At 45.2% G+C, this 26852-nt stretch overlaps 1 protein-coding gene across 1 annotated transcript in view; it reads right to left on the bottom strand.

Annotated features, from left to right (window-relative positions):
• Positions 1-26852, bottom strand: part of LOC110493976 (plexin-A1) — a gene marked incomplete in the record, with an annotated part of 289525 nt that overhangs the window by 9589 nt on the left and 253084 nt on the right. Inside the window, 12 exon segments of the mRNA XM_036949987.1 lie at positions 2200-2390; positions 2757-2853; positions 9762-9865; positions 10053-10212; positions 10539-10685; positions 11577-11643; positions 14092-14348; positions 15927-16075; positions 19534-19768; positions 22472-22615; positions 24044-24280; positions 25636-25729. Of these exon segments, the coding sequence (XP_036805882.1) occupies positions 2200-2390; positions 2757-2853; positions 9762-9865; positions 10053-10212; positions 10539-10685; positions 11577-11643; positions 14092-14348; positions 15927-16075; positions 19534-19768; positions 22472-22615; positions 24044-24280; positions 25636-25729 (1882 nt within the window).

The raw sequence follows: 26852 nt of genomic DNA, 5'->3' as shown, positions 1-26852 counted from the left end.
GGCTGTTGGTTAATAGCATAACACCGGCTCTAGTGCTTAATACTAGTGTCATTAGCAGCAGTCTCAGTAAAACATGGGCTGGGCTGCATTCACGTTGTGGAACGATCAGATAGAAACAAGAGCCTTCTACCTGCAAGAGCATTTCCATCTGGAATGTTTGGTACGACGCACCCTTACGAACGCAACTCTGGACAGCAAACCTGGGCCCAGTGACTTGAAGGAATGCACATTTTTGTTCTAGCCCAACACAAACCAACTCATCTGGAAGCGCTTGATTCAACCAAGGTGTGTTTTATAGCTGGGCCAGAACAAAAATATGGACATCCCATTAATCAATTCAAACACTGCCTTGAGGGTACCGATAAAATGTTCTAGGTCCTAGGAGAAAGCCCCCCCACCCACCCCCCTTTCGCCCGGGACCTGATTCTAGCTAACACCAAACAGCTCAATAGCCAAAGGTCAGGCTGCTAATTAAGACACAACGTAGCGTTTGGGAGCTGCACCTCCTTATGCAAAAGGTTATGAAAAATGTTAATGAGCCTCTGAGCCAGTCGCCTGGGAAACAAAGGTCAATGAGCGAGCTGGCTGCGGGAGGAAAGCGGTTCGAGCTTGGACAGTGGGTGTTGTTTTTCTTTATTGGAGGAGCTATCCCTCCTTTTATAGGATAGCTGTCGGCAAAGTCATTAATATTCATCAGTTACGTCGGGTGATTGGTTGAGCCTTCTTGGGTGTGAACCGTCATACAGACGCACTGCAAAGCCGCCTGTTTAGCTTCCTCGTCGGCATTAGCAGTAAGCGCCGAACGACCTGGGAAACCCAGCTTAATTAATTGTGAAATGAATAAAAGCTTCACCAGCGAGCTACCAATATATTTTAGTTCCACTGACTGATCATTGATAAAGCGTGTCCACTAGTTGTTATTTTTACCTTTCCACAAACTGTCTATTGCTTGATATGAGCAAGTTGACAAAAAATGCATCAAAGAATAAGACGATTAGTTGGCTAGATAGGGTATAACACGGGGAACCCGGGATCCCGGTACATTGATTTAAACCGGTGTTGAGCCTAGGGCCTCTATATAGACTAGGCTATTTTCCTATCATCCCAATCCCACTGGAACCAGAAATCTATAATCTATAATCGACGGGTTGCATTATCAAAGCACGTCTCGCCTATGCATGTCAAAATAAAGCCATAAAATGTCCCCCGCTTCTCTGCGCTGTCTCGTATTGCTGCCAATATGAGTGCTTCGGTAGAGAATGTGGGCTCAAGAAACGGTATGAGAGTAGATATGGATATTTTTTTGAACAAAGTTGGTCCCCACCTTGATATTTAAACGATTTCCACTCTTCATCTCTCCATTATTCATGAGCTGATCTGATATCTGTATAATCATCAACTTGATTTAGCCAAATAGGAGATATTCTGTCATTCGTTGGAGGTTATCTAGCAAGCTTAGGAACTTTGGTCATTTGACTCTCGTTTGACCGCCGTTACAAAGTTTGCATGATTCGGCAACGCTATGACCTACTTGGGGTGCGCTCTGTGTCGAGCCTACTGCCAAAATGCGTTGAATTAATTGAGGAACATGATAACGCTCTGTTTAGAAATTCACAACAATGTCATTGGCGACCAAAATTATTCTATCATTACTAAATATCAGTTTCACTTGCTGTAAAATCTTTACATAGTGGTGCATCCAAGACGGCAATGTGGCCTACCTTGGTTTTAAAATGCTTTCAAATGGGCAATTCTGATTGTTAAGTTATTTCCAGCATGCAGATTCAGCATGCTAGCTAGCTACATTTCAGTCAGTAGCTATCTTTCTGAATGTGGTGGATATACTAGCTATGAGTTGAACATATGTGGCTGAAAATGAACTAGTAGCCAGTTGTTGTTGCCCATGGTGGAATCATATCTAACCAGCTGGCTCCTGAAGTCTATGTGACATGTCTATGTGCCCATGAACTCCAGAGCCTAGACGCAGTTTAGCTAATGTCAGCCATTTTTTAAATAAGAAAACATGGCTTATAAAGGGCTCGCTAACAAGCCCTTTTCGGCGACGATGTTATTGGGGTGCAGGAATATTAGTCATAGAAGTTCGTGGTTACAACTAGTTTTAGATACGAGGGGAGAGAAATTGTCTGCCATTGTTTTGTGCAATGCTGTGGAGAGGGGAAGTGTCTAACTTTGTTTTACCTTTGTGGCGAGCAGTCGGGTCAGGTAGATCTCAGAGACCATCTTGCTGCCGCGATCGCCCTCACGCTGGTCCGAGTGGTCGTGGTTTTTGACCAGGTGCCACAGCTTGGTGCCACTCTCTAGGTCGGGCGTGATCATGGGGGTGCGGGAGCGCAGGCTGTCTGGACTACTGGCCGTCCTCAACATACTCTCTGGACGGGAAGATGGGGTAGAGGGGACATGGTTCGGATTCAGATGAATGTATTATGTGACATTTGATAGAGATAGGATATGAGAGGAAGAGAGGGGATCAAGAGAGGGGGGGGGGGAGTCTCTAGTCACTTACATCACTCTAAAACCTTACTGTCAAGACTTGGCACGCATGCATCATTTTTATTGATATTTCTCATGTTTAGCTGAAACATATTCACAGAAAAGCACAACACCTTTTTCCACTAATTGGTGTTTTGTCCAATCAGATCAGCTCTGACAAAGATCTGAAAATTGATTGGTCAAAAAAACAGTTAGTGGATAAAAAAAAATAGAATTGGGCTGCCCGTCTAAACGCAAACACACACCGTATCTGCTGAGTGACTTGGTGAAGGTGGAGGAGTTGGAGATGTTGTAGGCAGAGTTCTGCTTGGGCACCAGGGCAATCACTGAGCCATCCGTCACCTGGGAATATAGGCAACATCAAAACAGTTAGAGACATACACTCACCGGACAGTTTATTAGGTACAGCCCCGTTCACGAAAATGGATCGCTTTTTAAGACAGTGAGTTACGTGGCCATGACTTGCTATATAAATCAGGCAGACAGGCAACCAGCTACTGTAAAATGTAACGCTATAATGGGCTAAATGAGTGACCTAAGTGACTTGGAGCGTGGTATGATCGTCGGTGCCAGGCACACTGGATTCAGTATCTCAGAAACGGCCGCCCTCCTGGGCTTTCCACGCACAACAGTGTTTTAGGTTTCCAGAGAACGGTAAGACAAACAAAAATCATCCAGTCAGCAGCAGTCTTGTGGGCGAAAATTACGGTTCCGCCGTCCAATCACGCAAATGTGTGATGCCATTGCGTCAGCATGGACCAACATCATTAAAGAAGTATTTTCTGTAATAAAAGCCCCCCCCCCCCCCCCCCCCCCCATTGCAACAGACTCTTCGGTACCTTATAATTTATTTAGTGTTGTTTACATTGCTTCAAATGATCCAAAAAATGATATTGTAAACTAACAGCACCTGTTTGGCATAAATAATACAATTTAAAAAATCCCTAGTTACGCTAACAAGTTGTTCGCCGCAGGTTTCGAAGAGATTTGTTAGCTAACGTTTGCTGATTCGTGCTAACTAGCGGAAGAGAGAGACAGAGAGAAAAAAAACTGGATATACACGAAGCAAGCTAGCAAATGTCGCAACGCGCCTGCTCCTTACCTTATTGTTCTTGATCAAGTATTTTTTGTCAATTTTATTCCACACATTAGACTTCCCCCTTTACCCCTGAGCAACCAAACATTCCCCCCATTTCATGTTTATTTGTCACATGATCTGCATCCATTTTGCTGTCACATGTATTACGGTGTTCGATGTTTGTTATTACCACTACAAAAATGGTTGTAATTATAATTTTTTCATTTTACCTTTATTTAACTAGGCAAGTAATTTAAAGAACAAATTGTTATTTTCAATGACGGCCTAGGAACAGTGGGTTAACTGCCTTGTTCGGTTACGAGGCTACCTGCATTATGATGCAGTTTCAGCAACACAGACAGCACGATAAACACTGCTGATGTTCTGTACTGGTCACTACAGCAGGGAGGAGAGCAAAAGAGACAACGAGTGCTAGTCACACAGTCACTAACTGTTATTTAAAAAACATTTTTTTTTACAGTGCAGCAATTCTCAGGTCGGCCCAACACAATCAAATCAGTTGCGGTCCGGCTCCCTCTAGTCATCTGTGTGTCTTAATTATTTCATCAAACGCTGCCCTTAAAGCATCAGACAAGCTCAGTGGATATAGTGGATTTGGATCAAAACACAAAGGATGTGTCTATATATGGAAAAATGCACGTTTGGAAAAGACTTGGTCGACCAATACTTTTTCTTAGTCGGAGTCAGTACTACAAATCCCGAAGCTCAATGACTGACGTTGTTATTGGTGTGACAGCAAAAATATGTTTATAATCAGTAGATAAGTAGCGTGAGAGTCGTTTCACGAAATGAGTCCCTTCTGCGTCCCTTTGATATCTGAAGTAATTGTGCACCATTATTGGATTTGAAAAGCCTGTTATATGAAGTGAAGTGCCCTTTAATATAGACCACCTGAAAATGCAATAAATATGATTTTTTAATATGAATAAAGACTGGCTAAAGGGCCAAAATGTTGGCATGTCCATCTGAATTCTCTGAACATTTCTGCCCACTTAAACTCAAAGCTTCTCCAGGTTTTCACCATCATTGTAAAGCCCATTATTTTGTTACTTTGGGAAAGTCATTCCTGAAGATTATTATTTATTTATTTATTTATTTATTCATTCATTTTCAGGTAAAAAAAAAAAACAACAACAACCTGTCCCTCATTTCGAGGTCAAGCATGTTAATTAACGTGACCTGAACTCAAATTTGTATATGGTAAAACTATTTATTTTTAAATACTGAAGAAAAAAAACATTGAACATCTACTAGTCAAATCATAGTGTAAAAGCAGGTTAGCTGGTTCGACTGTTTTTTGGCCATTTTCTGCTGTTTTTAAGTGGGTTGAGCATAACACGTAAACCATGTTCCCCACAGACATTTTTTAATATACCCTGCCTTTCAAAGAAAATTCACAAAAATCCAAATAACTTCACAGATCTTCATTGTAACGGGTTTAAACACTGTTTCCCATGCTTGTTCAATGAACCATAAACAATTAATGAACATGCATCTGTGGAACGGTCGTTAAGACACTAACAGCTTACAGAAGGCAGGCAATTAAGGTCACAGTTATGAAAACTTAGGACACTAAAGAGGCTTTTCTCTACTGACTCTGAAAAACACCAAAAGAAAGATACCCAGGGTCCCTGCTCATCTGCGTGACCGTGCCTTAGGCATGCTGCAAGGACGCATCAGGACTGCAGATATGGCCAGGGCAATAAATTGCAATATCCGTACTGTGATACGCCTAAGACAGTGCTACAGGGAGACAGGATGAACAGCTGATCCATCCTGTTTTTTTTAACAGCACTGAGATATCAGCTGATGTACGAAGGGCTATATAAATACATTTGATTCGATCATCCTCGCAGTGGCAGACTACGTGTAACAACACTTGCACGGGATCGGTACATCCGAACATCACACCTGTGGGACAGGCAACAACAACTGGCCGAGTTACACCAGGAACGCACAATCCCTCCATCAGTGCTCAGACTGTCCGCAGTAGGCTGAGAGAGGCTGGACTGAGGGCTTGTAGGCTTGTTGTAAGGCAGGTCTTCACCAGACATCACCGGCAACTATGGGCGAAAACCCACCATTGCTGGACCAGAAAGGACTGGCAAAAAGTGCTCTTCACTGACGAGTCGCGGTTTTGTCTCACCAGGGGAGATGGTCGGATTCGCGTTTATCGTCGAAGGAATGATCGTTACACCGAAGCATGTACTCTGGAGCGGGATCGATTTGGAGGTGGAGGGTCCGTCATGGTATGGGGCAGTGTTTCACAGCATCATCAGACTGAGCTTGTTGTCATTGCAGGCAATCTCAACACTGTGCGTTACAGGGAAGACATCCTCCTCCCTCATGTGGTACCCTTCCTGCAGGCTCATCCTGACATGACCCTCCAGCATGACAATGCCACCAGCCATACTGCTCGTTCTGTGAGTGATTTCCTGCAAGACAGGAATGTCAGTGTTCTGCCATGGCCAGCGAAGAGCCCGGATCTCAATCCCATTGAGCACATCTGGGACCTGTTGGATCGGAGGGTGAGGGCTAGGGCTAGGGCCATTCCCCCCAGAAATGTCCGGGAACATACAGGTGCCTTGGTGGAAGAGTCGGGTAACATCTCACAGCAAGAACTGGCAAATCTGCTGCAGTCCATGAGGAGGAGATGCACTGCAGTACTTAATGCAGCTGATGGCAACACCAGATACCGACTGTTACTTTTGATTTTGACCACCCTTTTGTTCAGGGACACATTATTAAATTTCTGTTAGTCACATGTCTGTGGAACCTATTCAGTTTATGTATCAGTTGTTGAATCCTGTTGTGATCATACAAATATAACACATGTTAAGTTTGCTGAAAATAAACGCAGTTGACAGTGAGAGGACATTTCTTTTTTTGCTGAGTTTAGATTGACATTGGCTAGTGCTTTTGCTGTCCGTTAGGCCTATTAATCGTGTTGGCTGACAAAAAGTAGGCTAAACGTGGACAGTTTTAACATCTTCAACATGCGCCTTGGATCTCAATAAGAGGTTGTGTCCCCGATGTGTCTTCATTCTTCATTCACTTGTAGCTGACTCTTAGCTGAAATGCTTGTGAGCAGGACCCGATCACTTGACAGGCATTGGCTACATCTTAGAGAGCCATGTGAGTGAGAGGTGCATCTTAGCACGGCAGCCGGGAGAATGGAATTATAATTAGCCTATTATATTCAGGCCAAAGGCACAGATTTTTTTTTAGGGGCATTATGGCCACTCAAGGGGCATGCCGCCAGGAGGCCTGGTGTGAATATTATCAAGTGCTTGTCAAATGGTGAATGAGAGACTGATGAAGTGTGTGCAGCTTGCGACTTTTTTTCAAATCATCATTAGAGTCCCATCATGCAGCCATAGAATGTATTAAACATCAAAACATATAGCCAAACGTTTGTACTATTAAAGTTGCATAAATAACTCTAAATTAGCTTATAGGAGGACCAGTTTCTTTGTTAACCGCTCAACACAGAATAGCTGCATGTGCGCACTTGCTTTGAAATCGTTTGGAGAAAATATCCTTTTTATTTTAGTAGGCTATGATAAATTGAATTCCTCATACTATAAAATAATAAAAAATTTATGCCATGGGAATTCTAAGCAAATCTTGTCTGCTAAATGAACTACTGTAGCACACAGTCTTATCGCATAGCCAGATCAGGACTTAACATAAGGACAACTCAGAGTATGTTATTCTGTTCTTCTGAAATAGACTACATTTTCTTCATATCATGTTTCTTTAGACCCGTCTAAAATACAGTGCCTTGGGAAAGTATTCAGCCCCCTTGAACTTTGCGAACTTTTGCCACATTTCAGGCTTCAAACATAAAGATATAAAACTGTATTTTTTTGTGAAGAATCAACAACAAGTGGGACACAATCATGAAGTGGAACGACATTTATTGGATATTTCAAACTTTTTTAACAAATCAAAAACTGAAAAATTGGGCGTGCAAAATTATTCAGCCCCTTTACTTTCAGTACAGCAAACTCTCTCCAGAAGTTCAGTGAGGATCTCTGAATGATCCAATGTTGACCTAAATGACTAATGATGATAAATACAATCCACCTGTGTGTAATCAAGTCTCCGTATAAATGCACCTGCACTGTGATAGTCTCAGAGGTCCGTCAAAAGCGCAGAGAGCATCATGAAGAACAAGGAACACACCAGGCAGGTCCGAGATACTGTTGTGAAGAAGTTTAAAGCCGGATTTGGATACAAAAAGATTTCCCAAGCTTTAAACATCCCAAGGAGCACTGTGCAAGCGATAATATTGAAATGGAAGGAGTATCAGACCACTGCAAATCTACCAAGACCTGGCCGTCCCTCTAAACTTTCAGCTCATACAAGGAGAAGACTGATCAGAGATGCAGCCAAGAGGCCCATGATCACTCTGGATGAACTGCAGAGATCTACAGCTGAGGTGGGAGACTCTGTCCATAGGACAACAATCAGTCGTATATTGCACAAATCTGGCCTTTAAGGAAGAGTGGCAAGAAGAAAGCCATTTCTTAAAGATATCCATAAAAAGTGTTGTTTAAAGTTTGCCACAAGCCACCTGGGAGACACACCAAACATGTGGAAGAAGGTGCTCTGGTCAGATGAAACCAAAATTGAACTTTTTTGCAACAATGCAAAACGTTATGTTTGGCGTAAAAGCAACACAGCTGAACACACCATCCCCACTGTCAAACATGGTGGTGGCAGAATCATGGTTTGGGCCTGCTTTTCTTCAGCAGGGACACGGAAGATGGTTAAAATTGATGGGAAGATAGATGGAGCCAAATACAGGACCATTCTGGAAGAAAACCTGATGGAGTCTGCAAAAGACCTGAGACTGGGACGGAGATTTGTCTTCCAACAAGACAATGATCCAAAACATAAAGCAAAATCTACAATGGAATGGTTCAAAAATAAACATATCCAGGTGTTAGAATGGCCAAGTCAAAGTCCAGACCTGAATCCAATCGAGAATCTGTGGAAAGAACTGAAAACTGCTGTTCACAAACGCTCTCCATCCAACCTCACTGAGCTCGAGCTGTTTTGCAAGGAGGAATGGGAAAACATTTCAGTCTCTCAATGTGCAAAACTGATAGACATACCCCAAGCGACTTACAGCTGTAATCGCAGGAAAAGGTGGCGCTACAAAGTATTAACTTAAGGGGGCTGAATAATTTTGCACGCCCAATTTTTCAGTTTTTGATTTGTTAAAAAAGTTTGAAATATCCAATAAATGTCGTTCCACTTCATGATTGTGTCCCACTTGTTGTTGATTCTTCACAAAAAAATACAGTTTTATATCTTTATGTTTGCCTGAAATGTGGCAAAAGGTCGCAAAGTTCAAGGGGGCCGAATACTTTCGCAAGGCACTGTAAATAATTGATTTATTGTGATGGTGTAGGCTATATTAAATGGATTTTTTTTTTAGATGTTCCAACAGTCTGCATCAATGGCTTGTAGGCTATGTGTGGAAGCCAGGAGATGCTAAGCGTGTTAATGTTAATTTACAGTCAATTACTGTGAGACCGGCAGTTATTTGCTTGACAATCACCGGCAAACAGATTTCATGACCGACACAGCCCTATTCACACCCCTCGACCTTTTCCACATTTTCTTGTGTTACAGCCTGAATTTAAAATGACTTAAATTGAGATTTTGTGTCAATACCCCATAACGTAAAAGTGATTTTTTAATTAAAAAAACAAACAAATTAATAAAAAATGAGAAGCTGAAATGTCTTGAGTCCATAAGTATTCAACCCCTTTGTTATGGCAAGCCTAAATAATAAAAAATGTGCTTAAAAAGTCACACAATAAGTTGCATCGACTCTTTCTGTGTGCAATAATAGTGTTTAACATGATTTTTGAATGACAACCTCATCTCTGTACCCCACACAAAATCCTAGAGAAAAACCTGGTTCAGTCTGGGAAATTGGTGATATGACACCCATGAATTTGTGGCTGCAGACACCAAGTGATGTTTAGTGGTATCCTACGTCGATGCAGAACTTTTTTGTAAATCTGTAATTGTAAAGTATAGACTACAAAAAAAATGTAATTGACTGACTGATTGATTAAACGACATGACTTAGTCAACTTTGAGATCTAAACCTAAAGCATGAGAGACTTGCCTGGTAATGGGCCAGTGTGTTGAGTCTCTTCCAGTCGTTGTCTATCTTGGTGGTGACGTCCTCGTCCTGGAGGATGATCCGGGCCATCCTTCCCTGACGCCACTCTGAACACAAACATAGGGGACAGAGAGAGAGAGAGGGGTGTTAGTGTGTGTGTCCGTGGGTCTGCATGCACTCATTTCTGTGTGTGTGTGTGTGTGTGTGTGTGTGTGTGTGTGTGTGTGTGTGTGTGTGTGTGTATGATGCATACACAGGTGTGTGTGTGTGCTCATAAGTGTGTGTCCTCCTCACCTAGGTCCATGTCTCCAGCCTTGGGTCTCTGGGAGTAGGGACTGCCTTTGTACACCGCGTCCAGCAACTTCTCCTTCACCTGAGTCACCGTGTCACAGTTCAGCCCCTTCACCGTCACCTCTGGGGCATTCTCGTTCTCCGGGTTCACACAGTGCAGGGTCTAGAGGGTGTGTGGTGTGGGGGTAAAGGTCAAAGTTCAGTTTGGGAGGGGGTGTCAAAGGACTAGAGGCTTGTACCAGAGCGATTCGTGTGGGCATGTGAGGTGACACAGTGATACACGACAGTTCAGCTACTATGTTTCATATTACATATTAACCCATATTATTCTGTTATGCCAAGTCGCTTTATTGATGTCTATGCTATTCTAGCTATTATATTACCGAGCCAGCCAGACGAACGGTTCTCAGGGCAATGAATTGATGCAGTGAGATAATGTCAAAGTGTTCTGTTTATTTTTGTGATTCAAGCTGTGACTGCGGTACTGACCAGGGTCTTGTAGTCAATCTGCTGTCTAATGAGCTTGTCCTCGCTGAGGGAGTAGCGCGCCTCTCCTGTGATGGAGTCTATAGGCCCCTTCTCCATCTGCTGCTTGATGGCACAGTACAGCATGAACAGAGGCTCGCCAGCACACTCCTACACACACAGGGGCAAAGGTGAGAGGTCACTTACACACATAAATGCTCTTGCAACATGTCACTGATATATACACACAACACTCATTTCAGTATTTCGGAAACAATAGGAAATAGAGTAGTCTTCAAACGCAAGACAACAAGTATGCTTACTTACATGAGAAAGTCAAGTTTGATAATGCATGAAAGGTAAAATTAGTGCAATCCAATCTGCCGTTAGCCACAGTGCCTATGGCACTGCTAAACGATAAGGTCGTAGCAAGCCTCCCACGGCTATTGGCATGGTGACAAGTGACCCACTCCCGGGTAGCAATTTATCCCCTGTGCATTTTAACCCGGCGAAAAACAGCATTTAATAAGGTAGAACGTTTCGAAATGTACACTCAGCTTGGGGCCAACGTTGAGAGAACGCTAGTGGCAGTTGATGGAGGAGTTACCAGAAGGTTAACGAGTCAGGAGCGAAAAAGCACTCTGCTGCATGAAAGATGTCAACGAGGCAATGAGAGGTTGGCTAGCGGGGCCTCTGGTTTTTCTCCTTTCCTCCCCTGGTTCCTCTATCGTTCTGACTTCTGCCGAGCACTGCGATTCTCACCTCCAACTCTTGCTAGTCTCGTGCTAGTTTCTCCCCCTGGCTTCACCTTTTTCTCCATTTCCTCATATTTCTCTGCTCCTTCCACCCAGCTGGTTCTTTACTTTTGCGTGTTCCCTCTCTTTTCCTTGAGACTTGAGCAGACGTACCAATTCAGAGCAGAAGAAAGCGTTTGCAAAGGAAAGCAAAAACAAGCCTTTCTTATTGGTCAAATCCAGGTCGTCCTTCCCTGTTTCAGTTAGTTTTCTTCACTTTGGTGCCTAATGAACACGAAACACGTGCTTGCGTCCCTGACTGACTTACCTTGAGGAACTTGTAGAGGAGGAATGTGAACCAGTTGGTGAGCATCTTCTCAGCCACCGACTCAGTCCTACGGGGGACGGGGGGAGGAAAAGATTGAGAGAAAAAGGTTATCTTCTGGAATGACAAAGGTTTAATGGCAACAACATAAATCAACACTTGACTGACAGAGGAACGACTGTACAAGGGTTGGAGATTTTGGAGTGAATTCTGCCTTCTTCCTCCTAGTAACAAGTGACCAACCTCCCCTCGGGCTAGTAACTGAGAGCAAATACACACCATTTTTCCCTGGGAAAAGGTATTTAACACGGAAGTTCACTTCAAAGAGCTTAACTTAAAATTATTCCACAGAATGCTGGTAGGCTATATCCTTCAAACACACCCCACCCCCCTTCTCTCAGCACACAAACAAATTAACTCAAATAACAAAACCCACATTTCTTTTTTCAAAGCAAACCCAGCAATCTTCATTAAAAACACAGCAATTAGTCTAATTCGTTTAACGTCTCTTGCTAATCACCAACCTGGCTCGTAATGAGGAGCCTCCAGAAAGGTTCCCCCCTCCAGAAAGAAAGTTAAAAACACAAGTAATTAAAAGGCATTGTAATTAACGCGACTTACTACATTTAATTTGTTAACAGCAACGAGGGAAGTGTGTGTGCGCGATCGCGCATGTGTTTGTGACACGGTATGAAAGGAAGGGACTTAAGGGGGGAAAGCTTTGTTTTCTCACCCCCACCCCCTCCTCTGTCCCTCCTTTTAGAATCAGTGCTGCCGTCTCCTGAATAATACATTCCCAGAGACTATGATTACTCAGAAAAGGATGAATCAAGGATTGTGTGTGTGTGTGTGTGTGTGTGTGTGTGTGTGTGTGTGTGTGTGTGTGTGTGTGTGTGTGTCAGCTAGCAGGTTATCCAGGGTTGAGACTGGGAGCAGAGACTGTGAGAAGAAAAGTCATGAAGTCTTTTTTTTCGATCCTAGAAGTCTGTTCAGATTTGTTTGATGTGGGCAAAATGTGTTCTTTTCCCTTCGCATAGAGGAGAGGGAGATGAGAGGTAGATGGGTTGAAAGTAGAGTGCACCAGGAAAGAACATGCTTTTGGCCACTACCTGACTTAACACTTGGGGACTGGTGAACACCAACTCCTTACTAATCTGGTGTGAGTGAGTGAGTGAGTGAGTGAGTGAGTGAGTGAGTGAGTGAGTGAGTGAGTGAGTGAAAGTGTGGGCATGTGTGCGTGGATGGAAGTGTAGTATAATTCATAATGAACATGGAAAATGTTTTGGAATAGTGTCGTCTAAAACCTAAACACACCAACACACAAAGGGAATTCTGTAGCTCAAATATGTGTGTCATCTTCATAACCAGGACAGTGTATGTGCCACATTCCTCCAGCGGGGCTTTTAGCAACATCATGCCAATTCCACCGCCGCAGCAGACTGGCTCAAAGTCATCTATTTGATTCGATTTTAATTACATATCTCTCAATGGAGAGGGAAAAACGTCCCCTTTTCATGATTTCATGTTTAATTCTATCATTTCTCTCTTTTTCGCTCTATCCCTTTTTTCATGTCTCTCTCTCGGTCTTACCCAACTGATTACCAGTCTCGGTCTCCCCTGTGATATTTCTCCCATTTACTCCCTTAACATTCCATTCTCTCACTCCCCAGTGCTGTGCACTCTCTCTCTTGACCCTCCTCTACCTCCATCTTTCTCTGTCTGTAATCTCTCATTCGTCCTCCCACTAGCACTCCGTCTCTCCCTCTCCTAGTCACCTTTGTCATTCCCTCTCTTTCCATACTCCACAACCCCTTTCACACTCTCCCCATCTCGCAGTCTTCCTCCCTCGCTCTCTCTCCTTATCCCTCTATCCTTCTCCCTCCCCTCTCATCCCCCTCCCCCTCTCCCTTTTTCCCTCTCTCTCTGTCTGGCTCAGTAGCCCTGTCTGCCCTGTGGCTGGCTGAGTGGCTGGGCCTCCTGTGGGAGTCAGTGGGTGTGCTCAGGGGTGTAATCCTTCCTGACAGAGACAATGCTGAGGTGGAGGAGAGGGGGAGAGAGAGGAGAGGTAGGCTACAGTTACTGTCCGTCTACAGCGGCCCTCTTTAGTCTAACACAGGTTAGAGTGGATAACTGATAACTAAGACAGCTAACTGATAACAAAAAACGGCTAAATGATAACAAAAAAACGGCTAACCACTAAGCTATGGCAGATCAATCCGCTCTCTTTCCTTACTACCAGGCTCACTTCAACACCGCATAGGCTACGCAGATAGGCTAGCCCAACCCACCCTAGCACAGGCGGAGCGTACCGTCGAAGGAGAACCGTTGGGGGTGGTACTCACTTTCCAGGTTCTTGATTATTATATAGCAAAGCCCAACCCAACCCCAACCTACGCGGATCGCACCTTCTGAGGAGCAGCTTGGGGTGGTTCGTGCTCTCTAGGTCCTAACCCTCTCTCCCCCCACTGCTACACAGATAGTCCAGCCCAACACAACACAACCCAATGGTGGACCGTACCTTCTCAACAGTAGCTTGGGGTGGTTCTTGCTCTCCAGGTTCTTGTCAATTAGGTCTGAGAGGAGCTGTTTTAACACCCCTGTGGCGTACTCCATCTCGCCCTGGAGCGCAGTCATGACCAACGACGCCACGTTGCCGCGGTCTCTCATGGAGAAAGAGCGTTGAGCTTCTAGCGTGCGGATGAAGGTCAAGAGGAAGTGCTTCTTGGTGAGCAGCTGGCCGAACAGGGTGAGAGCCTTCTCCACATTGGCCTGAACCTATCAGAGAGAGGGGGCAGAGAGCAGTCTTTGAGGTACAAAAGACCCAATATCACAGACGCCTGGTCGCGCACACAGGCACAAACTTGCACACACACTCTCCATGAAGCTGTATGAATCAAACAACTACAACCCCCCCCCCCCCCCCCCCCATCATACACCTTAGCCAAATACATTTAAACTCAGTTTTTCACAATTCCTGACAAAATTCCCTGTCTTAGGTCAGTTAGGATCACCACTTTATTTTAAGAATGTGAAATGTCAGAATAATAGTAGAGAGAATGATTTATTTCAGCTTGTATTTCTTTCATCACATTCCCAGTGGGTCAGAAGTTTACATACACTCAATTAGTATTTGGTAGCATTGCCTTTACATTGTTTAACTTGGTCAAACGTTTCAGGTAGCCTTCCACAAGCTTCCCTCAACAAGTTGAGTGAAGTTTGGCCCATTCCTCCAGACAGAGCTGGTGTGACTAAGTCAGGTTTATAGGCCTCCTTGCTCACACATGCTTTTTCAGTTCTGCCCACAAATGTTCTATGGGATTAAGGTCATGGCTTTGTGATGGCCACTCCAATATCTTGACTTTGTTAAGCCATTTTGCCACAACTTTGGAAGTATGCTTGGGGTCATTGTCCATTTGGAAGACCCATTTGCGACCAAGCTTTAACTTCCTGACTGATGTCTTGAGACATTGCTTCAATATATCCACATCATTTTTCCTTCCTCATGATGACATCTATTTTGTGAAGTGCACCAGTTCCACCTGCAGCAAAGCACCCCAACAACATGATGCTGCCACCCCTGTACTTCATGCTTGGGATGGTGTTCTTCGGCTTTCATGCCTCCCCCTTTTTTCTCCAAACCAAACAATGATCATTATAGCCAAACAGTTCTATTTTTGTTTCGTCAGACCAGACCACTGAAATTGTGATACAGCAAGGTATAAGTGAAATGATCTGTCTGTAAACGATTGTTGGAAAAATGACTTGTGTCATGCACAAAGTAGATGTCCTATCTGACTTGCCAAAACTATAGATTGTTAACAAGAAATATGTGGAGTGGTTGAAAAACAAGTTTTAATGACTCCAACCTAAGTGTATGTAAACTTCCGACTTCAACTGTGTGTGTGTGTATGTGTGTGTGCTCGTGATAGTATTGTAATAGGTTATAGGCCATGCTATCTTGACCTGATGACGCAATGTGGCGCAGTTGAGTGATTGATACGTAACCTCTCTTGGGTGGCGAAATAATGGAATAGAATGGAAGAGTGTTACATTGAATGTGTGAGCCCTGTTTCTCAGACTCTGGACATGCTCTGGCCATCTATCAGTCTCAACGTTTCCACAGAGTGTTAGAAAGGTCTCCGGGCCCGTATTCACAGTGTTCCAGAGTAGGAGTGCTGATCAAGTGCTTATTAGATCATAATAGGCCTATCAGATTCTATTAGGATCAGGAGGACCTGATCCTAGATCAGCATTGCTATGGGGTTACCATGGTTTGAGTACAAGCCCCCCCCCCACAAGAATTACATCACCCCTAAGAGTCCATGCATAATTGGAACCCTGGGCGTTACTGACCCGTACCTCCATCTCCTTGAGCACGGGGTGGTCCTCGATACCAGGGAAGAGGACCCTCATGGCATAGGTTCTGTAGTCTAGGAAGGGGATGCCAGCTCCGTCCAGCTCCTGGGTCAGCTCATGGATGTCTGTCTGCAGCTCCGCAAAGGCTTAGGAGAGAGAAGGGAGGGAGGAGTAGAGCGGCACAAGGATAGTTAATCTATTGTTAATGTATGTACAGAACGGCATTGACAGTTTTAACATTGGTCATGTGTTAAATATGTGTCAGTGTTGTTGTAGGATAAAAGCTAAACATTTTGCACTGATTTTACGTGAACTCGGGTAGAGTAGAGAGTACACCAAGAGCTGGAAGAAATATGGACACACCTACGCAAACACACATTTCACCTCTCTCCCTACCGCAGAGCTCCCCACGCAGCAGAGTAGCCGCATGATATATCTTAGTGTGTCCCACTGTTCATACACATTCTGCTCTCTATATGAGTGTCCTGTGACCCATTGTAGGTCCCCTCCATTTCTTTCAGTGGCATCTAAAGTCGGTGGCCATGAAGTGCTTTGAAAGGCTGGTCATGGCTCACATCAACATCATCATCATCATCCCTGAAACCCTGGACCCACTCCAATTCGCATACCGCCCCAACAGATCCACACATGACACATTCTCCATCGCACTCAACACTGCCCTTTCCCATCTGGACAAAAGGAACACCTATGTGAGAATGCTGTTCATTGACTACAGCTCGGTGTTCAACACCATAGTGCCCACGAAGCTCATCACTAAGCTAAGGACCCGGGGACTAAACACCTCCCTCTGCAACTGGATCCTGGACATCCTGACGGGCCGCCCCCAGGTGGTATAGGTAGGCAACAACCAACACTGGGGACAATCAGGGGGTGCATGCTTAGTCCACCTGTACTCCCTGTTCACCCACAACTGCATGGGCAAGCACGACTCCAACACCATCATTAAGTTTGCTGACAACACAACAGTAGTAGGCCTGATCACCGGCAACGATGAGATAGCCTATAAGGAGGTCGTCAGAGACCTAGCAGTGTGGTTTTAGGACAACATCTCCCTCAATGTGAGCAAGACAAAGGAGCTGGTCGTGGACTACAGGAAAATGTGAGCCGAACAAGCCCCCGTTAATATTGACAGGGCTGTAGTGGAGCTGGTCGAGAGTTTCAAGTTCCTTGGTGTCCACATCACCAACAAACTATCATGGTCCGAACACACCAAGACAGTCGTGAAGAGGACGACAACACCTATTCCCCCTCAGGAGACTGAAAAGATTTGGCATGGATCCCCAGATCCTCAAAAAGTTATACAGCTGCACCATCGAGAGCATCCTGACCGGCTGCATCAAAGCCTGGTATGGCAACTGCTCGGCATTCAACCGTAAGGCGCTACAGAGGGTAGTGCTTACTGCCCAGTACATTACTGGGGCCAAGCTTCCTGCCATCCAGGATCTCTACACTAGGCGGTGTCAGAGGAAGTCCCCAAAACATTGTCAGAGAGTCCGGTCACCCAAGTCATAGAATGTTCTCTCTGCTACCGCACAACACACGGTACCAGAGGGCAAAGTCTAGGACCAAAAGGCTCCTGAACAGCTTCTACCCCCAAGCCATAAGACTGCTGAACACTTAATCAAATGGCCACCAGACTTTTTACATGGACACCCCGCCCTTTGTTTTTGTCACTTCACCTCGACTAACTTGTTCCACCGCACATTGACTTGGTACCGGCACCCTCTGTATATAGCCTCGTTACTGATATTTTGTTGTGTTACTTTTCATCTTATTTTGTTTACTTTGGAAATATTTTCTTAACCGGCACTGTCGGTTAAGGGCTTGTAAAGTAAGCATTTCACCGGTTGTATTCGGCGCATGTGAGAACTGTGTGAATAACCTCTCCGTCTCTTGTCGTGTAATCTTGACTAAAGAAACCCCACAAACAAATAAGGAAATAAACACAGTCTGATCGATCTCTCGCTCACATATCGTTTTTCTCTGTCCTCCTTTATCCACCTCCCTGTGACCCCCCCCCCCCCCCCCCAATCGCTCTCTATCCATCTTACCCTCTCTCTGTCCCTTGATCCATCTCTCCTTATGCCCTTTTCTCCGTTTCTGTGTCCCCTCATCTCTCTCTATCCATTTCTACCTGTACCTCCCTTTCACATTCCCTCCTTCCCTCTATCCATCTCTCGGTTGCTTTATCACACCCTGCCTCTTGTCCCTCTATCCATTCGCACCTGTATCTCCCCCTCTCGCTATCCATCTCTCCCTTCTCTGTGGCTCTATCCATCTCTCCCTTCTCTGTGGCTCTATCCATCTCTCCCGTCTCTGGGGCTCTATCCATCTCTCCCTATGCACCTTTACCTATCTCTCCCTGTCGCTCTCCACCCATCTGTGGTGACTGTGGGGGACAGACAAGGTGGTGACCCCTGGATGGACAGTGTGGCGAAGATGGCGGCCAATCGGTGTCTGTTGCCATGTGGCGCTGGGCAGAGATGGCCATTGTGATGACAGGGACCACAGCCCGGTCTCCTGCACTCTGTGTTTTTTAACTGTACAATGCATTGTTACTAAGAATGCTTCATATCACACCAGTCTTGCCAGCCTGGGTACCAGTCGGTTTAGCTGACATTACACTCAAGTCATTCTTTGGCAAATGACACAGAGTATAAGGAGTGGAATGTAAGATAAACAGACCGGTACCCAGGCTACAGTCTCGCTATCTTGTGAAAATATTTAAGCATGGGATGGGCTACTTCTAGGTTCTCTAAACTGCAGAGCAGATGCTGCAGTATGATTCTCCTTATGGCGCATTCAAATCTACACACTATCCAAATCTCTCACTCTCTCTCTCACTCTCCTTATGGAATCCTCAAACCTCTCTCTACTCTCGCGCTCCCATTCTCTCCATCTATCTTTAAGGAAGCCTAAAATCAAATCTACTCTAATTCCACTCTCTCCCAAAACAGATAGACAGACAGTATCATTGGCCTCCCACCAGATCAGGAGTGTGCCAAATGAACAAATGTTAATGTGAGAGCACGCGTTGCAGACACCTCCCCCCTCTCCCGCCCTCTCTTTCCTTCCCTCTCTCTCTCCATCCACCATTCTCTCTCCCTCCCTCCCTTCCTAAAACAGAAAGGCCATCCAAGCAGACCTCGCTTTGGGGAGGAACCCAACATCTGGCGCCGGGCGGCGGAGCCCCGATCAAAGTGTTCTTCTGGATGGGTACCAAGAGCAAGCAGCACCCAGTGGGAGGGCCATTTTGTGTGTGTGTGTGTGTGTGTGTGTGTGTGTGTTTTTGGATGGAGAGGAAGTAGATGGATATTGAGCTTGTCCTGCTCTGCCTCTAGAACGCCACTCTCCTATTTCCATTTGTTTTGTATTCTCCTCAGGAAGACCACGATTCAGCGACTGTTCGTGTGCTGGGCTGGAACAGATGTCTGCACCACCAGTGCAGTAGCCCCTCAAGTCGCGAGAAACCTGGCCTACTTTTTGTTGATTGACAGCTGTTGCTTAGCCTCCTCGTCCTGAATAGGTCAATGAAGTTGAATTTAATTGAATTTAATGTAATTGATTGACAGGTGTGGCTTACCTTCCTTGCACTCCAGCGCCACCCGGGATTCCAGGTTGTCCATTTGGAGCTGCAGGCGTTTCAGCGTGCGGTCGGCGTCCCGCGACTTCCTCTTGTAGGCGATGAGCACAGCGATGATGACCAATAGGAGCAGGCCGCCGCCCCCTCCGATGCCGATGATGGCGGGCAGGGTAAGCAGGCTGTCAGAGTAGATCTGGATGGTACCGGGGGAGTACTCAAAGCCCCCAACACGCACCTGGGGGGGGGGGGGGGGTGAAACACACACGGTTTTAGATTCTTCATGGGACAATACCTTTAAAACACACATTTCAACACACTCATATGGTGCATTAGATGTAATTTATCAGAAATAGAGTGCACGTACACACACACACACACACACGCACACACACAGGACTTCCAGCTCTTTGTCGGTGCTATTTCCATCTAGTTATTCATTACCTCCCAACCCTCTCTCAGTGAGGAGCTGTTAAAGGGAAATGTCAATATTTTTCAACTTCATTTTCATCATTTCCAGCATCACCATCAACATATGTAGTAAAAAAGATTGAGTGTTTCTGTTTTGTAATAAAAAATATAGAGAAAGATAAGTGTTTCCAATGACATCATCGGTGTGCATTGTGTGATGTTAACTAATTCTGAATAGGCATTGCCTACAATGATGTCATTGGAAACACTTTATCTTTATATTTTTTACTACAAAACAGAAACGTGCAAATGTTTTAAATAATTATTTTTTTGTGTATTTTTGTAAAAACATATGTTGACGTTGGGGTGGTGCTGGGGATTATAAATACGAAGTACATTTTTGAAATGTCCATTTAACAGCCGCAATTTGCACAGTCATACCCCAACAAGCCACATAGAGTCTCTCTCACACACCCGTGTCTGTCACACATGACAGTGTTATGTTCCCCAGCAAGAAAACCAAAAACGTCACTCAAACAGAAGTGGGGAAACTAACAGTCACTGACCAACAACCAAAACAGCTGGGGGTTTAGGAGGGGTTTTGAAAGACACTCTTGAGGGTGTCCAACAACGGGAACCTAAAAGACACACACCATGAGCCCCTCTAAATTTTCCCAAGACGAGGAAAACAAAAGACAAACCCACACCAAACAAAGACAGGAAACAAACCAAAAAGGTGGAGCAAAACCAAATATGAGAGCTTCAGAGCTTATGCCAGAGAATTTCCCTACCATAAGCCGCCTTCAACATTGTTTTAGAGTATTTGGCAGTACGTCCAACTTGCATCACAACCGCAGACCACGTGTAACCACTTACAGCCCAGAACTTCCACATCCGGCTTCTTCACCTGCAGGATCATCTGAGACCAGCCACCCAGACAGCTGATGAAACTGTTGGTTTGCACAACAGAATAATTTCTGCACAACCTTTAAAACCGTCTCAGGGAAGCTCATCTGCGTGCTCGTCGTCCTCACAGGGTCATGACCTGACTGCAGTTCAGCGCCGTAACCGAATTCGAAGGTGAGCGTTTGCCCCACTGATGGCCACTGGAGAAGTGTGCTCTTCACAAATGAATCCCTCTTTCAACTGTGACAGGCAGATGCCAGACAGCGTATGGCATCGTGTGGGCAAGTGGTTTGCTGATGTCAACGTTATAAACAGAGCGCCCCATGGTGGCGGTGGGGTTATGGTACGGGCAGGTATAAGCCACGGACAAAGAACACAATTGCATTTTATCGATGGACAGAGATACCGTAACAAGATCCTGAGGCCCGTTGTCGTGCCGTTCATCTGCCACCATCAACTCATGTTTCGCAAGGATCTGTACACAATTCCTGGAAGCTGAAAATGTCCCAGTTCTTCCATGGCCTGCATACTCACCAGACATGTCACCCATTGACCATGTTTGGGTTGCTCTGGATCGACGTGTACAACAGCGCGTTCCAGTTCCCGCCAATATCCAGTAACTTCACACAGCCATTGAAGAGGAGTGGGACAACATCCACAGGCCACAATCAACAGCCTGATACAACTCTGTGTGAAGGAGATGTGTTGTGCTGCATAAGGCAAATCGTGGTCACACCAGATACTGACTGGTTTTCTGAACCACGTCCCTTCCTTTAAAAAAAAAGTTATCTGTGACCAACAGATGCATATCTGTATTCCCAGTTTTGTGAAATCCATAGATTAGGGCCTAATACATTTATTTAAATTGACTGATTTCCTTATATGAACTGTAACTCAGTAAAATCTTTGAAATTGTTGCATGTTGCATTTATATTTTTTGTTCAGTGTAAAAAAAAACTAGGCTACTAAGATGCAACTCCAATTCCTATCCTTGTCCCAACATTGTGGTAGTCAGTGCAGAAGAAAAGGAGACGAGGAGAGTCTAGAAAAAACATGTGTATTGAGATGCACCCTTGGTAACCCTTTCAAATCAAGAACATAACGCTATAGGCCTTGAATTGTAATTTGCCACATGCAACCGAGGGACTGTAAAATATAGACATGGACCTCTTTGGCCATGCGTCATTTCTGGGCTGCATTGGATACCAATGTCTACGCAAATCCCTGCAGAAACCGTCAGCCAAATTAAGAACGAGAACGGAAAAAAGAACAACGCAATGGAGAGAGAGAGCGGTCGTCCAAAAGAAGAGTAGAAGAGACGGCAAGAATAAAATGGCCCATCCTTCTGATGCTCTTGCCATCTCTTCTACTCTTCCTTTGAACCGAATCCAGGCAAGAGGAAAAGAGGAAGGAATAGAGGGATGGGGATATGGACATGACAAAAGAGGAGACCGGACTGTCATGTGATATTGAAAGAGTATAGAACAGAAAGAGGACGTAAAGAGAGAAAACCGAGACGAGCGAAAAACCAGAGAGGTGAAACGTGATTGCGACACAGTGACGCACAAGACGACACACAGCACAGCCCAACCCAAAGTCGAAGAGGCTTCAGTAGAGTACTTACGGTGACTTTGTGTTCTCCGGTGTGGTTGGGCCACTCACAGAGCAGCTGGCTCTCTGACAGGGTGAGGACACAGGGTGTCTCTCCGATCAGGACCGTGTAGTTGAGACGAGCGTTACCAGGGGCCGCCGGGATTAGGTTCTTACCCTAGGAGAGAGACCGCGACAGAAACACACCACGTTAGACACACAGCTCAAGAGAATGCATAGGAACGCATGTTCGCACACACACAACACAAACTCAACACACACGCACGCGAACACACCCTCTCACCTCGAACCGTCAGTCACGTACATACCTATTTAATCATACATAGAAAGGGGGTGATTTCTGATGATCAAGTCCTAATTCCACAGATGCCGTAGCGAGGTCTTATTAGCCACAGGCGGTTCTTTAGTAAAGTCAAGACCCAGCGTAGGGGGACCTGGGATTCTGGTGGCGTTTAGTTGAGCCTGACGGGGGCTTTCGCGGCGTCTCATTGGCCGTGAGGGAACCAATTTAGAGTGATAAATAAACCCACCAAAACACACGTCTCTGCCTGCCCCCCCCCCCCCCCCCACTTACCCACGAGGCTTTGCAGGGAGAGGAATTAATTGCTTGGAAAATCTGATGCACATCTAATTTATCCACAATTATTTAATATGATGCCAGTTTAATGTGCGTCCCCCCCCCCCCCCTCCCTCCGGCTTCTCAGAGAAGCAGAAGACGCAGCAATCAAAGGATTGTAAGGGTTCATTATGGAATCTTTATTTAAACTGTGAGGGTCACAATTTTCTCAACTTCCCAGTTCGTTTCTGATTGGCTATAAGGAAAATAAAGCTGATTTCATATAAAATATCCATGATATACAGTACCACGGTGGAGGTTTTTTTTTTCTCCAGAGGAATGGCTTTGAAGTTCAAGGAGAGAGGGGAGATGACAAAATAGGCGAGTCAATATATAAACGCAAGAGGGATTCAAAGGCTCTGGTATAAATAAAGTTACCATTTGGCTGTGAACTTGCTCTGACGTTATCTGACGGGGGGAACAGGTGCAAGTGGCACATCTGCGTTGTATTTGGATGATACTTTTCAACGGGCTCTCGGCCTATCACAGCAGGGGACGGCACAGGTAGCGCCTTTTAAGGTGATGTCGGATCTCAAAGCGTTCTTTTGAAAAAGGCAATAAGCTCAAAGGGTGGTAGGGAACAAATAAATAGGACAACCATTTATGATGGAAGGTTTTAAGAGAAAGAGGGCAATTAAAATGGACATCAATGTCATTTCATAAATATATTGGACGCAGCTGCGAAGTTTTAACTCTTTTCTAACCTGGGTCGGTTGGGTGAGATTGAAGTCTACAATTTGACGGTTACAATTGAACCTGGAGGCCTTCATACGGTGTAATTTCTCCTCCCTGGGAGAGATTTAAAAAAAATATTTTTTAAAGCTCCTCCAAACTCCCACGCTCCACACAATAACACTCCTCCACACTGGTAGCTTCCTCAGAATCCCCCAACTCCACTCTAGGACCCCAACCCACCACAATCCTGGACGTTCCTCCCCCACCCTGGTCTCCAGTCTCCATCAGTCTCACCTTGAGGATGAGTGGGGAGCTGGGTTTGAGCTCCAGCAGGCCCGTGGGACTAAGCGGCTCTATCACAGGATCCGGGTAGAAGCTGAACGTCTCGTTGACAACCAGTGTGGCGCGCACGTCGTCCATAATGAAGCCGATCTCGTCGGGACCGCTGCCCGTCTCTGAGAAGCCCTTCTCCGAGATGGCCACAGAGGGCGCCAGACAAACCATCACTGTGTTGTTAAGCACTGTGCAGTTCTGAAGGAGAGAGAGGATGGATAAGTTCATTACGTAAATACGATTACATTTAATTGTTAGCTTCCATAATATAAATACAAATTGCTAACAAAATGTAGAAAAAACACACACAAAAAAAGGGAACGGTGGATAAGTTCATTATGTCACAGTACACTGACATTTAGCCCCCCCCCCCCCCAAAAAGATAACTAATGTAAAAAAAAAATATGTCAACAAAAACACATCTGAGTAACATCAGCGCTGAGAGAGGACAGTGGATAGGTTCATAGCTTCCACAATCTAAACAAGAACGTAAACAAAAACAAAGAACCAAAAAAGCCCAAATCATCCCCTGCTGTTCGCCCCTGTGGGCTAAACATTCTACGCTCCCATTAATGCAGAGCGACTGAGACAGTAAGGGCATATACAAGGGTTAGCAAGACTGACGCTAACAAACAATCCTAAACACACGCTTTGGAAACGTTTGAGTCGCCTCACCACTCTACTTTTCCACAACACTCCACCCAGTCCCCCTCTGGCATGCCAAGTAATCACAGTGCATTAGCTAGCGGGGTCTGACATTGCACGGGGCAGACGGATAAAAATGGTGACACGGAAGAGGGAAAAAGCAGTAAAATACACTTTGTTTTGGTCTGGGATATGTTGTGCAGAGAGACAGAGAGAGACAGAGAGAGAGAGAGAGAGAGAGAGAGAGAGAGAGAGAGAGAGAGAGAGAGAGAGACAGAGAGACAGAGAGACAGAGAGAGAGACAGAGACAGAGAGAGAGAGAGAGAGAGAGAGAGAGAGAGAGAGAGAGAGAGAGAGAGAGAGAGAGAGAGAGAGAGAGAGACAGGAATGGAGAGGGCAGACTGAAAGAGAAAAGGTTAACCTAGCCCTGTGGTGCTAGGTGAAGGAAGGATGGAGGGATTTGCCAGACAGCCCAGGTTTATTGCTGGTTGACATTTCAAAAAGGTTAACCTGCTAAATGGAGATTCACCACCAAAAACACACACCCATAAATAGGCCCGGGGCTGGTTGATCACCGGGTCAGGTGTGTGTGTGTGTGCGCACATGTTTAACTATACTCAAGCACTATACCGGAAGTCCCAACAAGAATAGTAAACAAAACACTCATTTGACCAACTGGGGACATTGTTAGCCCCCACAAGGTCAAATGCTATTCATAGGGGGTTTAGGGTTAGGGTTAGAATTAGTGTTAGATTAAGGGTTAGGGTTAGAGTTAAGGTTAGGTTTTAGAGATAAAGTTAGGCAATGTAGGATTTTGAATGGGACTGAATTGTGTGTTCTCACTAGGTTAGTTATACAGGACGGTGCGTGTGTGCAGTATGTATGCGTGTTGGGTCAGTAGTACTCACGTTGACAGATTCGGCTTTCCCGTACTTGGCTCTCATCTTCGGCTCTTTGATGGTAGCCAGGTTGGTGCCAGTGATGGTCAACAGAGTCCCGCCACTGAAAAAGAGGAAACCATCAACAACAAAACCCATAACAGCACATACACACTTACACACTGCAATAGCAAAGCAATAATCCCATTCGCTGTTCGATCGCATCAAAATATTTATAATATTACAGAAGGCAGAGGGTGAGTCCAAAATGGGCCCAAGGGATCCGGTCTAAACTTGTGCACTATATAGAGCAGGGGTACTCGAGTACTATTTGAGAAGGTCCGGTCACACAAATTTCCTAGGTGGCAACGATCTGGGTGGATGTTGTCATTTATCGGCGTAGTAACTCCAAACTGTTCACACCCCTCTTGATGGAGAGAAAATATTAAAGCTAATTTCCTGCAATTCTGCAAATTCTTCCATGCCTTATGCGTGTTTATATGATAACAGGGGTCAAAGTCTGAGCATTTGTGTATTTATTATGATTTTTCCCGGGACCCGAGGCCCCGTATTGACCCTGTTCTGGGCCCGCATCGGTGTCCGCGAGCTGCGAACGGGGGTGCCATAAGGTGCCATTTGGGATGCAGGCAAAGAATTAGGGAGAGGGACACCAATTACCCCTGAAACCTCCATCCACTGTAACACGCAATTTCTCAAACTAATATCTTGCAGTTATACCCAGTGATATCTTCCCTGATATCTTGCAAAAAAGGCCATAACAAGCATACCATGGCTGAAAGGCCTCTGGTAAAAAAAAAAGTAGTGCTTTATGAAGGGAATAGGGTCCCATTTGGGACACAGGCCATATCTTCCAGAGAACCACATCTTCCAGAGAACCACGCGGTGGCCTGATACATCACATTTTTGTCAAAGTGAAAAAGGCCATCCAGTTCTGGCATTAATGTTAATGAGTCCTCGACACCGTAGAGTACGTGAACCGTTTCACGCACTCCATCAGAGGTAATGATGGCAACGCTAAGGCACTTGCATATTAAAAGCTTGTTTAAACTCGAATAGCTTCAGGGAAGGGACCAAAATACTAGATTATTACCTCAATGAACTTGCCTGGCTACCCAGGCTCCTTGCTCCGGCCGAACGCTAAGCTATTGCCCATGGCCATTCTCTGCAATGAGTCTGGATCGGAGTACCTCCCTGACCCTTCGCCGAACGCGAACACATTCGGGGCC

The sequence above is a fragment of the Oncorhynchus mykiss genome, chromosome 17 (genome assembly GCF_013265735.2).
Source record: "Oncorhynchus mykiss isolate Arlee chromosome 17, USDA_OmykA_1.1, whole genome shotgun sequence".
NCBI classification, from domain to species: Eukaryota; Metazoa; Chordata; class Actinopteri; order Salmoniformes; family Salmonidae; genus Oncorhynchus; species Oncorhynchus mykiss.
The sequence above is the reverse complement of the archived record's forward strand: the minus strand, read 5'-3'. Positions and strand labels throughout refer to the sequence as shown.